The following is a 16,003-nucleotide window of genomic DNA, read 5'->3' on the forward strand; positions in this document are numbered from 1 at the left end:
GGTGTTCTGATTATGCTTTAGCGTAATATTGACCAATCAATTGGTTTGTGCAATGGGATAAGATTACAAGTTAAATGACTTGATGATCATATTATTAAATGCGCGATATTAACTGGTTGTAATATTGGTCAAGTTATTTTTATTCTCTGAATAAATATGGTTCCTAATCATCATGAAACATTGCCGATAAAGTTTACAAGGAGACGATTTTTAATTATATTATGTTTTGCTATGACGATAAATAAATCATAAAGACAAACCTTATCAATCGTTGGTGTTTATTTTCCTAAACCCGTATTTATACATAGTCAGTTATATATTATGCTATCCAGAGTAAATAATTGCTCAGGACTAAAGGTCTTGATCATGGATAACAAAGGTAGAGTATCAAATCACACCATAAACGTTGTTTATTGCAAAGTGTTTAACAACTTGCTTCTTGGTGTTAATCATTAACAGAAGATTTTGTGGTTTATGATTTGTATTAAGTATTAACTTTTGTTTTTTTTTTTTTTTTTTCCTGTTTATCCAAGTCTAGATTGATTCATTGTATTAATGTGTTCATCTATGCTTTGCAATTAATAGTTATCGAAAAAAGTAATGTTACATGTAAACAAAAATCAGCTATCAAAATCAGCTGTCAGTATAAAATATATGTTAGAATATAAATACACATTAAAAATAAATTAAACTACACATATTTTTATACACAAATATATTAATAATTAATTTTAATGTACAGATAGTATTTTTGATCAAAAAAATCATGCCACGATAATAACAATGTTAACAGTAAAGTGTTTAATGGTTTTTATTTTATTTTTAAAATTCTACTCAAAATTTTTTTTTATCAGATAAATTTACATTTGCCAAGATTTAAAATCAAGTGCAGCATATTATGAGGCATATGATTTTACTATTTAAGTTAGGTTTCGGCTGCAAAAATACCCTTTTAATGCAGCTATCAATTCCACACTGTTTTTATTGCCATGCGTACTCTAAATAAATAACCGTGCTTTCTTCTTGGCTTCCCAATCCGTGATAACAACCGAAAAAAACAATAGCCCATATTCCGTGCCCAAATTCACCGAAATAGCAGTTGGCCCATTAAACCCATTTCACAAAATAATTAAGCCATCCACTATAAAGATGCGATTATCCACACTAATCATCAATACATCACAAAAGCAACTCTAAAAAATGACTTCTCACCGCTGTCGACGACTTACTGTGGACTACAGACACGCGTCAAAAGCTTGGAACACACTCATGTACATTTATACATTATTAAAGAAATCATAAACACATCTAAAAAATATTTTTTTAATATTTTTTAATAATTAAAATTTAATACATATAATTAAACTGTATTATTATTATCAAAATTAAGTTAAAAAAATTAATTTGATCAAAAAAAATAAATCAAATTTTAAATTAATTTAAACTAATATTATTTTTTATAAAAAATGACTAAAATATTTTTATTATATATATTAATTTACTAAATTAGAGCCTATTACTTTTCTGCTGTTATAAGGTTAAAATTTAAAATTTTCAAAAAATATATATATAATAAAAATATTTTAATTATTTTTATAATAAAAATATTATAATTATTTTATATAAAGAATAATATTAATTTAGATCGTTTAACAATTCACCATTTTTTTAATCATTAATTTGTTTTTGGTTTGTACTAAGATATCTATCCGGTCGAAAATCTAATGACTAATTCCTTAGATAAGCAAATTCCATTTCCATGTATCAAACCCGGAAGAGATACCCTCATCTATCTATACTCTAGTACAACTTGTGTTAGCAAGTCATTAATTTGTCTAGTAAAAATAATACCGTTTAATTAATTATGTATTAAATTTTAATTACTAAAAAATATTTTTTTTAAGAACATTTTAGACATTTTTATTTGACTCACTTCCTTTTATAGCTAATAAAAATAAAACAAGAAATAAAATGAAAACAATTTATCCAGAAAAAGCTAAATGTACTTTTAGAAAGAAAAAAAAAGAGTAAAATCCACAATTTATCTACTAAAAAATCATTTTAGAAAAAAATAAAAGTAAAATCCATAATTTACAACCGGGTTGCAGAGACAAATCAAGTTTACATGCATTTTCCATTTCCTAGTGAAAAAAGGAATGAAAAAGTACAAGAAATTTAAATCAAGCTGTTCCGCGAGATACAGAGACAATACAAGAATGCATGCGTCATGCATTGTGAATTCTTAAAATCAAGCTACACATGCTTCACTCATCACTAATCTTCATCTTCAAAATCAGAGAAATCCGAAGCATGTTCGTCAGATTCATCCTTGTCATCACCATCATCATCATCATCATTGCTCTCCGATTCACTCACCACGTATCTTGCTTGTGTACGATTGGCCCTCTGAGGCCTCGCTCTTGCCGCTACCGGCGCAACCTCAACCACCTCCTCCCCCGTAGTGCTAGGAGAGTTTGAGGAAGCCGAACCGGACAAGTCTTCACTCGCGTTTTGATCTTTCTCAGCAAGCCGGCCAAGCAGGGAGCCGCTTTTTTTGTTAAACGGGGATGGCCTCATCCTCCTAACTTTCTTCTCCGGCGATGTCTCCTCCTCCGCCGGCTTCAGCATTTCAGTCGATAGTTTCTGAGATCGCTTGCTGCCTAAGTTTCTCTTGGTGGCTGCAGGTGCCTTCGCTGCCTTCTGAGCTGCAGGCTTTCTCCCTCCCTTCTTTTTCCCTGCTTCGGAGGCAGCCTGCTCCAGAATTTCAAAGTCATCATCCTCGTCATCTTCGTCTTCGACATTATCGCTGTCTGAAGAGTCTAACAGTATGGTACTTGACGATTTCTTTTTGGCACGACCCGCCGTTTTGCCTTTCCTCGCAGCAGGTGCCTCGGGGGGCACTTCAGCTTCCATGGCTGTGGTGGTGGAACCAAAAACAGAATTAATACTAACTAACCCAAGACGAAATTCAAGAGGTTTAAGAAACATCATCTCTGATCATTTTTACCTGCTGATGATTGATCACTAGATGCTCCGAAGTTATATGCAGCTAGGCGTTCTTGAAGAGATAGAATTTCATCTTCATCGACAACCTTCTTAGCAGGAGCTTTCTTTGGTCTGCCTTTTGGTTTAGCAACTTCAACATGGTTCTCTGATCATGCACACATTTGGAGGAAATTAAGTCACATCACATGGACATCGAAAATTCAAAATATATTACTTAACAGTTCTAAATTCTTACCAATTTCCATTGAAGAATTATCATTCTCTGGCTCAACATTTTTCGCCTTCTTAGTATTCTTTCGTGGCTGTGGCGGCTTCTTTGCTGCTGCCGCTGCTGAAATACCGCGATTAGATGTCTTTCTGTTTCCTTGACTTGACCTCTTTTGTTGTTCCTCAGCAGCTTTGCTATCCATTTCCTGATATACAGACAATGTTATTAAAACCAAATATTCAAATATAAACTAAACAAAATAGGATATGCCTACATCAAGTTTCTTCTCAAGCTCATCAAGATCCTTCATCCACATAGATGTTGGTGGTGTTGCCTTCAAAATCTCAAACTCCTTTTCCTTTTCATCCTTTTCAGCCAGCAGCTTCTGAACACTTTCAATCGTTAAACTTCCAATGGGCAAGGACAACAGATATTCATAGTCGCCGCGTTTTGCTCCTTCAACAGTGGCAGTTTCATCTCTGGTGGTGTCATCATCTTGCTCTTCTGAAATGTCATCATTTGCCCCGGCAACTTGAGGTTCTGCAGATTTTCCCTTCCTTGGCATGGGAGTGAAACCTTTCTGCTGCAGCTCCATCAACAAATCAGCCTTTTTCCTGTTGCTCACAATAATTTCTCCATTCACCACCCCCAATATGAACCTGACTTTGTTGTCCAGTATCAACAAAAGCCGTTCGAGATTGTTCAGTATATGTTGCTGCAAAGCATAACAATCAAATTGATTTTAGTTCTAACTCAAACTCAAGAAAAATCAATGAACCGTTCGGATTTACCACAATAACTCACCTTTCTTTTCCCATAATACTCTAGCCGAAGTGGAAAGAACTCTTCAAGGACTGTATAACACATGACATAAAACAGTGAATATGAAGACCCATATGATCATAAATAAATAAATAAAACTTCTCCAAGTACTAATATACCTTGTTCCGGGGTGTCGTATTTCTTAATTTTCCCTTCTGCATCAAAAAGATGCATGTTACTTGTGCTGATAGTGCTGGTCAATTTAAATTTTTTAAGTAGACCCTCTTGCATGATCATTGCTATTTTGTCAAGCTTCAATCTGACTTCTATGTCTACAATTGCATCATCACCATTCTGTCTGAAATCCTGCAGAGAGAGCAAGAGAGAAAATACCATGTTTCAGTTTCCGTAAAAAATGATACAATTTAACCCGCTGCACAACTTGTTATAAGGTGTTTAGGCCAGTTACCTCGATGAGAGGATCCTTGACGTTAGGTGATCCATCAGTTACAGATTCAAGGAACTGCTTATAATCTTGAGTCCATCGACGAATAGGCAACTCTGTGATCCTGAAAACTTGCTCATCTATTTCCTCTATCATACCATTGACTATATAGCCACCTTCCTTGGCACTTTTCTCAATGACTCCATGGAATCCTCTATACCATGGATCCATTGGCAGCATTGCTTCGCCACTCAACATTCGCCTAACATTGGCAATAATTTCCCTAGGATTATAATTGGGAATGTAAGAACTCCAGCCTGTTCCAATACCTTCACTACCATTGACAAGGACCAATGGGATAATTGGTATGTACCTATGTGACCAGAAAAGAGAATTTGAATAAGTTCTAGGCATATCGGATTGTTGAAACAGGAGACAAGATTGTCCAAAAAGCATAATTAGTTACCAGCTCGGTTCAATTGACCTCCCATCCTCATTCAAGTATTCAAGAAGCTTGTCGTCATCCTCATGAAAGAGGCAGCGAGTAATAGGATTCAATTCAGTGTAGATGTATCTAGCACTTGCATGATCTTTGCCTCCCTGGAAAATTTAAGGTTATAAAAAGCACACACTTATATAAAAAGATTAGTGTTGACAATGTACAAAGTGGCAGGTTTCAAAGTCATAGACAGGATCATCTCACCAAGTTACGAGTACCGAATTGACCATTCGGTTTAAGAAGATTGATGTTGTTGCTGCCCACGAAATCCTGTGCCATTCCAATTATTGTGCTAGCAAGACTTTGCTCACCATGGTGATAAGCAGAGTGCTCAGATACATAACCAATAAATTGGCCCACTTTTATTTCTTTGAACAACTTTTTCTTAAATGAGCAGAAAAGAATCTTCCTTTGTCCAGGCTTGAGGCCATCAACCATCGAGGGAATGGACCTTTGAAGATCTGCCCTGGAGAACAGTATCAGCTCTTTGTTGACAAAGTCTCTGTAGTTGATACGTTTCATCATATGATCGCGGCAAGTGCCAGGCTGCAACAGCATAGAAGACCAAGAACTTCAATTATTAACATATATCACTTCCAAGAATTAAAGATCTAAGACTACTAAAGTGCAAATTATTCGCACACCTCGAAATTTCGAATCCAGGTTTTCCTATCTTCAGTTTTTTTCTTGCTGAATGCCAATTCTATTGCAATTCCATCCTGGTCATCATCCCAAACAAAGTCCTTTCTGTGCTTATCAAGATCTCTGAAGTACTCTCTCCCTTCTTGAGGAGTACTTGTACCCAGACCCTAGAGAGACCAAAAACAAGAAAGAGTTCAGAATGGTAAATTCAAAATCTAGTGAGTTCATCTATGGTTACCAGTTACACCAACAAACCTTGTAGTACTTTATCTTCCAACCAGTTGCATTGTTCCCCAAGTTTTCTCTCCATGATTCATACTCAGGCATGGAATAAAATGATAATTTTGTCCCATTTGAATGAAATGCCTGTGTAGACAAGCAAAAGAAATGTATGAGTATGATGTTGAAGAGGAAGTTCAATAAAATAGTATATAAACTTAAATACTTAATAATACTAACCCTTATTATGGGAGTGGTGAATTCAACCATAAAAGAAGGAACTTTCAGCAGTGATGGCCAGAAAGAATGAATGAAGTTGATTAGTAGCCCTTTGATGTGGGAACCATCATAATCCTGAACAATTTCAAACAGTTAAATCTTGCTGAATAAAAATTCAAAAGAGAATGTTTTAGTGGACTATGCTGTTTAATTAGCTCACCTGATCAGCCATAATCATTAAATGACCATATCTCAAAGACTTGACACTTGAGTATTCTTTGTTTTGCTGCAATCCAAGAATCTTCTTTATATTTTGAATCTCTTCATTCTCAAGAATCTGTTTGCTGCTGGCTTCCCGTACATTCAGCAATTTTCCTCTCAACGGAAACACACCATAATGGTCTCGGCCGACAACAGAGAGACCTGCCATCTTCGTACATAACATATGATGTCAGGAATTTTGAAAATATTTCACTGTTAACAAACAGCATAGCCGCCACATCACAGCATCTTTATGGTTACAAATTACAACAGATATTAAACTTTTTCAATTCAGATTTTTGAAGTATAGACATAAAAAAATTTAAATTGATTTCACTAATGCTTGCATAGCCAAGAACTTACTGCAAGTGCCTTGGCAGAATCTCCCTCTGTTAGGATCAGGGTACATTTATCAGAGTTTCTTCCTCCAGCTTCATTGGCGTCTTCGAGCTTCACAATCCCACGAATCCTTTGTGTCTTTGTTCCATCTGACTTCTTCAGATCTTTGCTTTGTTTAAAATCTGCCCATGATAAGAGGATGTCCACTATTCCGGAATTTGAAACTGCAAAGGTTTGAAAGTGTAAGTAAAAGCAACATTTCCTTTTACTCCGTTACAGGCAAAAAATATTGTAAGCATGACAAACCTTCCTTCAGCATTGATTCCGGAACATCACATTTAGAACCAAAACTTGCTTGCCTAGTTGTCAGGGTTTCTTTAGTTTGGGAATCAAAAGCAGGGTTGTCAATAAGGGCATTGACAAAAACCCACAAATGATTCTTCACATTGTGTGCTTTGACATTGGCATCCTTTTTCTTCTTATTCACTTTGCTCATCACATAGCTTGTGATCTGATTGGTGATATAGTCAACGTGAGTCCCACCCTTGATTGTAGCAATGGAATTAACAAAGCTGACCTGTTTATAACAAAATTCAAGTCATGTTAGAGAGAATAACAAAAACAACAACAATTACCTCTCCTCAAGGTACTTATAATTCTGCTTTGTAAATTACCTGTTGAAACTGCCCATCACTTAGGCTCACACAAATCTCCCATCTATCACCAATTTTGGCAAAGCTCCTAATAACAATGAACATGAAAATTAATTAGTACAGAAAATTTCTCAAGAATATTAGATAATTCCCCCAAAACCAAACTTCAATAAAGAGAGACAAACCTAGGAAGGGGTGCTGGTTTGGATTTCTCTGCGGATTTCAGGTAAAGATCGGCATAATCGCGGAAGGATTTCAGTTTAATTGCCTTGCCATTGAGTTCAACCTTAACAGTCTTTCCAAGGCAGCCGGCCATGTCAACCACCCGTTTTTTCATCAAAACTACAACATCTTCTTCAAGCTCCGCCATCTTGAACTTTTCCAAGTCTGGCTTAAAGGTTACCTTGGTCCAGTTCTCACCTTCTTTGCATTTGGTAATCACGGGATCAGACTTTTTTCCCATGTTGTCTGAAAACACCTATAGCAACAACCAAGCAGTACAATAAGCATTGCCCTTAAAATATCTATATTCAGCTTCATAAATGTACACTGAACATGACATTTCAACAAACACGAAAAAGGTTTTAAAAGAAGAGGAAAAAATTTAACAAAGAGGATGATATGCTGAATCAACTAAACTCTCACAGTTCAGTTCTAAAGCTCCATATATGCAGGGAAAACAAAACATATGAAGATCCAAAATTCACAAATTCACTTCATATAAGCAGATAAAAGTTAGGGTTTCAGCATTATCAAAATTAAGTAAACAAATTCATAAATCACATAGAATATAAGTCCAAAAAAATAATTAAATAAAACAAGCTGACATTGTGGAAATGTAGACATTCTAAGAACGACTCCCGATCTCAAAAACAATCCTCAAAAGTCGACTACAAATTCACACATACAAAACAAAAGGAAAATTCAAAATCCAAGAACTTTAACAAGAACAGAAACATTTACAGAACCTAAACCAATCAAGGAAAAAGAAAGGTAAAAAATAAAATAAAATAAAAATCTTGCAAGAATCCAATACCTGCTTGTACTTCTTCTGGCGCTTCCCATCAGCAGTCTCGATGACAAACTCTGTAGAGAAGATGTTCGTGAGCTTTGCGCCGTATCCGTTACGGCCTCCAGTGGTCTTCTTCACGTTGTCATCATAGTTACTGCTGGTCAGCAAGTGCCCAAAGATCAGTTCGGGCACATACACCTTCTCCTCCTGGTGGATCTCGACGGGGACGCCATCTCCGTTGTTGAAAACAGAGATGAGGCCCCGCTCGGGATCAATCACCACTTTCAGCGAGTCCATCGAGGGATCTCGCTGCTTGTTGTCGGCAGCATTAACGAGAATCTCGTCAAAGATCTTATAGAGCCCCGGGACGTAGGTCACAGGGCGATACACCATTTCATTGTTGATGTCATTGTAGACCCACAGGGTCTGCGTGTGTTTCTCGATTGAACCCACATAGGTGTCGGGCCGGAGAAGGATGTGCTCGAGCTGGGTCTTCTTCTGGTACATTTCTTCGATGGTCTTCCCCGGTGCCGGTGCGGTTGACGTTGGGATGTTCACGGCAGTGCTGGTATGAAGAGGGCGCTTCTTCTGGGTTTCCATGGTGAGGAAGGAAATGAAGCAAAAATGAAAAGGAGAAGGGAAAGGAAGACACGGAGATGGTGTCTTTTGGTTGGGGGTGAAAGGGTTGAAGAGAAAGTAGAGAACTATCAGGAAGGTGCAGTGCAGAGTGAGACCTCGTGCATTTTAATGAACTTGGGTTTGGGCTAACGGTCGAGTGGGTGTGTTTGAAATTTGAATTTGAAAGCGGAGGAGCTTTGAGCGGGAATGTGAAATTTGATGGTTGAGATTTGGGTTGCAGGAATCTAACGAATGGGATTTGTTTGAATTTTGTATTAAATTTTTTAATACTTCTTAGTATTTTGGTGATTAAATTTTACTTTTTAGTATATAGCATATAGTTGTCAGAATCGAACTGGTAATTAAACTAGTCAAATTACTGATTTATTAGTTTATTGGTTTAACCAATAAATTACAGGTTAAATCGACAGAATCGGTCTTACATAAATAAAAAATATAAAATTGTGAAAAATCTAAAATTAAAATTTAAAATAAATATATCTTCACTAATATTTTAAAAACAATCAAGTTTCAACAAATTATAATCAACAAGTTATAATTTGGTTATTATTAAATAAATATATATTCTAGTATTTTTTATAATAAAGATTTTTTAATTTTATTTTTATATGAAAGTAATTATTTTTTATTTTAATAACTAACTAATTAGTTTATATCATTATATTTTTTTTATCAAAGATAGAAAGACTCGAACCCACGACCTCTTAGATGAGTATGAGAAGATTATATTATTTGAGCTATAATTCATTAGCAGTTTATATCATTATATACTATATATTTATTGAAAAATACTATTAATAAATATCATACAATTATAAAAAAGTTATAATGCAATTAATAAAAATATTTAATATTTTTTATTTATACATGTTTAATTATATTTAAATTAATAATTATGAATAATAAATATAATTAATTTAAATATAAGTGAGTATAAAATTAAAATAATATCTAAAAAATTATTGTGCATTTTTACTATATAATTAATAATTATTTAAAATATCAAAGAATAATATAGTTTAGTGGTAAAGAGAGTATTGGGCATAGAAAAGACCCACGTTCAAACCACTTCTTCATCAATTTTAGAATTTTCTCTCGAATGGTTCTGTTGAACCAATTTTTACCGATTTCAGACGGTTTTCAACAATTTTTGATCGATTCTTACCAATTTTGACTGGATCGGATCAGTTGGAAGTCCAGTTCACCGGTTTAGAGAGTATAATGGAGGTTTAGAGAGTATTAGAGATATAACTATTAGTGTTACCTTTTTTTATCGGCGTAAGCTTTTGAGATTAGTGGTATCATGACATGGTATTAGACTTCAGAGTTCTCAAAATGTCAAGAGTTCAAACCTTGGTGAACCCCAAAATTAACTTAAATTTTTGGAAATGTTTATTATCCTTAGTACTCAAATGGTTATTTTGGATGCAAAAAATGTATTTATTCTTCTTAAAATATTATAGTCTTTCATAAATTTATTTCATTTTTCTTAAATTTTATGTAGTTCCTTCGTACATAAATTCATTTTTTCTTAAACTTTATGTAGTTCCTTTCTTCCTGACAAGTATAAATACAAAAAACAAATAAATTTTATAAAATAAAATAAATTAATATAAATAAAATATTAATATTTTAACTTAATATAATTGAACATACCGTACATAAGTCTCGCCATACTTTTTTTCAAGTATTTACTTTATTAGATGTAATGTCCCATGAAATTCTTGTTCGAGCTAGCAAAGTTGAAAACTCGCCATATTTAATACGCGGTTAATTATACTTTTTCTTTAGCCTAGCTACACTGTAATATTTCCCAACAATTATAGCCAGTTCTTCCAAATGTTGAACATTACAGCTGTTCATTCTTATTGCTCATATAATATGTCTATATAAATCTTTTTATTTTCACTGAACCATTGTTTGCTATCTTCAGTTTCAAATTTTTCATCTTATGATAATAAATATCATCTATTAAATATAAAACGCAACAAAAGAAAGAAAGAAATATCAACAATGTTACATGTAATTATTAACCATAAGAGTAGAAGTAAAACAAAATTTAGACTCTTAATAAAAATCAGCACAATGCTAACAAAAATCGGGAGAAACCAAAATTCCCAAAATATCATTTTGAAGACAGATTAATTTAAAAAAAATACCAAAAGAATAGTGACATGACTAATGAGGCAATAATAGGCTGGAAGTGAGTCAACTTGAGTCGAGTTAGACCAAATTTAAACTAGAGTCACAAGAATTAAGCTTGACTCACAGCTCAACTTATTAATAATCAAGCTTATTTGGTAAGTTCAAAATTGACTCAACAAAAGCTCATGAGTTCAAATAATAGAAACATAATTTATAATTCTATATCAATAAATTATAACTTATATATATTAATATTAATTAAAAAAATAAATTTTGTATATTGTCTATTTATCAATTATAATTTTTTTGTTTATGTCCTACCTCAAAATTATATATAAAAAATTACTATAAAATTATATATATATATATATATATATATATATATCCTATATGCATTTAATCTATACTTTCAATATTATATGTATAATCGAGTCAACTCACGAGTTAATGAACTAAGTTTATCCAAATTCAAACTCGACTCATTTAATTTATGAGCTCGGCTCATTAGCTCACAAGTTCAGCTTATCAAGCTATTAATGAGTTGTGCTCAAACCGTCTTTTGAGTTGGCTTGACTTACTTCCAGCCTTAAACAATACAAAAGAGAGCAACGACCAATTTAAAAAAAAAAACATTTTCATTAAAATCAAACTAACATATTTTTATTTTTATTTTTTATTTTGAATGAAAATAAAACCTGAAAATGCTCCAATGAAGCACATCCAATTTTCGATTTATTTTTCATCCATGAACATGCGTATTTAATATTCATTATTTCTTGTTTGTAAGTCGTGGCATTGACTTCCAAGTCTATTGAAACTGCTATTGATATCTGTTTGGCAAAGATCAATAATGTTATGTATTACGTCTAATTTCATATCCACACTTAGCTCATCATCCACAACACAAAACAGACAACGCAACTCAACAACTGCTTCTGCTGCTTCCTTTTTGATAATATCTAAGGTATGGTAGTTTCTCTAATTATCAACTATTGTGCGTGCGTTTTATTTTGTTTTCTTTCTTTTTATTTTTTTTAATAATTCAATTGAATCATTGATGTGCGTTTCATTTCTTGAGAGTTATATATGGTTGAACTTCGTAATTTGATGACGAAGCAGGGAATGATTGAAATCAAACCTAGTTCCTTTCTTGACATCAGTTAGATGCTTTAATTATTATTATTATTCCAGTGATATGGAAGGAAAAAAGAAAAGGCATCTCATTGAATTTAGTTGTGTTATAATTTGAAATTTTAATAATTCAAATAAACAATAAATTACGATGTTGAGTTCTTAATTTTTTATTATTTCTTCATTCACTAATATTAGAATTTATTTACTAAAACAAGTCAGACATATGGTCATTTTCAAAATTATGTTTGAATAATATAGGATGGATGCGTTTGCTGGAAAGATCATTGAAGGGATTGCTTCTCTGGCAGTTGAAGAGTTCAGATTCATATGGAATCTCAAAGCTGATCAAGAAAGAATGAAGAGGATCACCACTTCAATAAAAGCTGCTCTCTTGGATGCAGAAGCAAAAGCTACTAACAATCAAATTAGTAATTGGTTGGAGGAGCTGAAAGAGGTATTATATGATGCAGATGACTTACTGGATGATTTCTCCACCGAGGCTTTGAGAAGCAAGACGATAAAAGAGATGAAAACTCTCTTCTCTTGGAAAAACAAAATGGCCTATGCTCATAAAATGGGCCGGAAAATGAAAGAAATCCGGAAGAGGCTAGATGATATTGCAAATGATAGGCACGTGCTGCAACTGAGAGATTGTTCGATTGAGCCTCCAGTTTCATACAGGGGACGAAGGCAAACATACTCTTTTGTGGGTGAAGATGAAGTTTTTGGGAGACAGAAGGAAAAATTGCTTCTTAAAAGTTATCTACTGGGGAACAATTCTGTGACAAGTAACCTTTCAGTGATTCCCATTGTTGGGATTGGAGGATTAGGGAAAACAACTCTTGCTCAGCTAGTGTGTAATGATAAGGCGGTTCGGAACTATTTTGAGCTAATAATGTGGGTGTGTGTATCTGATGAATTTGACATAAGGCGAATAGCTCAAAAAATGATCAGACACAATAATAATAAGGATTGTGAGGTTGAGGAAGTCCAACAAGAACTTAGGAAAAAAATTGAAAGGAAGAAGTATCTGCTTGTGTTGGATGATGTGTGGAGTGAGGATCGCGAGTTGTGGCTCCAACTGAATAGCTTACTGATGGAGGGAGCAAAAGGGAGTATGGTAATAGTAACAACACGCAATCAAAAAGTGGCAAAGATCATGGGCACAGAGCCACCCCTTTTCTTGAAGGGTATGGATGTAGAAACATCTTGGAAATTGTTCTGTCGGGTTGCTTTTGATCAGGAGAAAGAACCAAATGATTTGGAGCTGGTAGCAATTGGAAGGGACATTGTTAAAAAGTGTTCTGGGGTTCCACTTGCCATAAGGACTATTGGCAGCCTCTTGTATTCGCGAAACTTGGGCCGCAGTGATTGGATATATTTCAGGGATGTTGAGTTTTCAAAAATTGATCCACAGAAGGATGAAATCTTTGCAATTCTCAAACTGAGTTATGATCATCTTCCCTCCCCTTTGAAGAATTGTTTTTCCTATTGTTCGTTATTTCCCAAAGGTTTCATGTTTGAAAAGAATACACTCATCCAGTTATGGGTCGCGGAAGGGTTCATTCGAACAACAGATGACATTCGCTCTGCAGAGGATATCGGCCATGAATACTTCATGAATTTGCTGTCAATGTCTCTGTTTGAAGCTGCCACTACCAATGACTGTGGTGATGTAACTGCATATAAAATGCATGATCTTATACATGATCTATCACTGCTTGTGGTTGGAAGAGAATATGCTGTTGTTGGTGAAAAAGAAGTAAATGTAGGAAAGAAAACACGTTATCTGTCATATAATATCCCATTGTTTTCTGCAGCTACATTATCATCTTATTTGCTCAATGGGGACAAGTTGAGGACATTTCATGTTCCTAGACAACCAATTCATTCAAGTAGAGACTTGGTTTTTTCTTTTGGTTCACTTATAAGCCTTAGGTGCTTACGTGTGTTAACGCTTCGCGCACTGGACATAACAGTAATTCCAAAAGGCATTGAAGAGTTGAAGCATTTGAGATACATTGATCTTCAAGGGAATGTCAATATTCAAAGCCTTCCATCAGAAATTACCAGCCTATATAACTTGCAGACTCTAAAACTTTCAAATTGTTCCAACCTCAAAGAATTGCCAGCAGATATCAACAAAATGATGAGTCTTCGGCATCTTGAGTTGGATTCTTGTGTGAGTTTGACATGTATGCCACCCGGGTTGGAACAGTTGACTGGCCTTCAAACACTAACACTTTTTGTGTTAGGCCATGGAAGCAAGCTTAGTTTAAGTGAGCTGAGTGGGCTAAACAATCTAAGAGGGAAGCTAAAAATTAAAGGGTTGAATTCACTCCGAGGCATCGCTGCGAGTGTTGAGTCTGCAAAGGTACTTCTTCAGAAGCCACATCTTCAAGAATTGGAATTGCAGTGGCAGTGGCAGTGTGAAGAGGAGACTATAAGTTTGGTGTCGGATCCTCTTTTCAACAGAGGTTTCAAATCAACCATACAACAAGAAGAAGATGGTTTGAAAGATGAGGTGATTTTAGAAGGCTTGCAGCCACATCAATCAATTAAAAGACTAGTAATAAACGGATTTTGTGGCAAGAAACTACCAGATTGGATAGGGAACCTCACAGAACTCAAGGTTCTTGAAATCAACAATTGTGATGGTTTGACATCGCTACCTGAAGGACTGCGAAACCTCAAATCATTACAGAGACTCTGCATTTATTCTTGCTCACAGTTGGAGGAAAGTTGTGCACGAAATCACGGTGACGAGTGGAATAAAATTTCTCACATTCCAAAAGTTCTGATCTTACCCTTACCACCTTCTCTACTCAAGTATATAAATTGAGACCTTCCCTTGGTAATGGAGTTCGTTTATGATTCTACGTCTTCCTTCAAGTTTCGGAGTATTCTCTCAATTATATGATACCTGATCTCTACAATCTCTTTATGCAAATGGTTTTTAATTACGTAATCCACCCTTAAATTGTGTTTTGCACTTGGATAGTTTCATAAAGCGATTCTGTATTTCGCATTATTTTCTGGCAGTAACTTGCTGCTCTGTATTGCTTGTCGCTAAAGTAAGTTTCTATTTGATGAGTTGATCTCTAAATTTTCTTTGAAACTATGAATCTGTTCTCACAATAAAGTTCTCTTAATTTTGGTTTCAATTTTTATTGTGATGCATGGATCCGCCCAAAGTGAAACCAGGAAAAATGTCTCATAATCATTTTCAAAATTTTAGAGTTTTGGTAACGTTTTTTAAAATTGAAAATGAAATGGATAGCTAAACACGTTTTCTGTATCATTTTCTATTTTCTGGGAAAATGAAAACAGAAAATGGCTGAACCAGAAAGATCCTTTTTTCTCAGGTTCGTTTGGTGGTTTTGTTTGAAGAAAGGGATGTTCTGTGGGAACTTTAATTCCTTCTGTCCGTCCGTGTTGAATGCTCTAATTAACAAAGCAGTGTGAATTAATTGCTAATTATTCTCATACTCTTTTATGTTCTTTTTTCTTATAATTGTTTTTTGGTGGACTAAGTTTTTTCTTTTATGGGAGCCAAACTTTGTTGCTTGATTAGATCGAGCCTATCATTGATTGGGCAAAATTTTCTTTTTCTTGTTAAATTTCTTTTTAACATAAATGAAAATAATTTAACCATTTTAGATTGATCTAGTAGTGATTTTACTAGTGCGTTTAAGTAAGTATTGAAGATTTGGATCCTATTTTATGCTTGCAGTAATCTATTTTCATTAAATAGAACTCTGATCCGCAAATTATTCTCTTGAATTGAACTTTTATTGGAAAAAGCAAGAAAAACAGCGTG

At 34.3% G+C, this 16,003-nt stretch overlaps 2 protein-coding genes across 3 annotated transcripts; one reads left to right on the forward strand and one right to left on the reverse strand.

Moving 5' to 3' along the window:
• Positions 1-2,072: 2,072 nt before the first annotated feature.
• Positions 2,073-8,964, reverse strand: LOC130944984 (DNA topoisomerase 2-like). 2 transcript variants are annotated; one of them, XM_057873612.1, is made up of 18 exons: positions 8,290-8,964; positions 7,439-7,731; positions 7,275-7,341; positions 6,907-7,177; positions 6,625-6,824; positions 6,221-6,430; positions 6,022-6,135; positions 5,818-5,928; positions 5,565-5,729; positions 5,125-5,466; positions 4,888-5,021; positions 4,446-4,794; positions 4,156-4,342; positions 4,019-4,068; positions 3,489-3,929; positions 3,242-3,419; positions 3,008-3,151; positions 2,073-2,915 (listed from the first exon to the last, which is right to left on the reverse strand). In XM_057873612.1, exons 1-18 carry the CDS (start codon positions 8,863-8,865, stop codon positions 2,275-2,277), a joined length of 4,473 nt encoding a protein of 1,490 aa, XP_057729595.1. In that variant the 5' UTR covers positions 8,866-8,964; the 3' UTR covers positions 2,073-2,274. The 2 variants fall into 2 exon arrangements, with proteins under 2 accessions (XP_057729595.1, XP_057729593.1); XM_057873610.1 differs by having other exon boundaries at positions 5,818-6,135.
• A 2,879-nt stretch (positions 8,965-11,843) lies between these two features.
• On the forward strand, positions 11,844-15,313 carry LOC130943497 (putative disease resistance protein RGA4). The gene is made up of 2 exons (XM_057871396.1): positions 11,844-12,013; positions 12,442-15,313. The coding sequence occupies exon 2, from the start codon at positions 12,443-12,445 to the stop codon at positions 15,023-15,025; it is 2,583 nt and encodes an 860-aa protein (XP_057727379.1). The 5' UTR covers positions 11,844-12,013; position 12,442; the 3' UTR covers positions 15,026-15,313.
• Positions 15,314-16,003: the final 690 nt, after the last annotated feature.

The sequence above is a fragment of the Arachis stenosperma genome, chromosome 8 (assembly GCF_014773155.1).
Source record: "Arachis stenosperma cultivar V10309 chromosome 8, arast.V10309.gnm1.PFL2, whole genome shotgun sequence".
Lineage (NCBI taxonomy): Eukaryota > Viridiplantae > Streptophyta > Magnoliopsida > Fabales > Fabaceae > Arachis > Arachis stenosperma.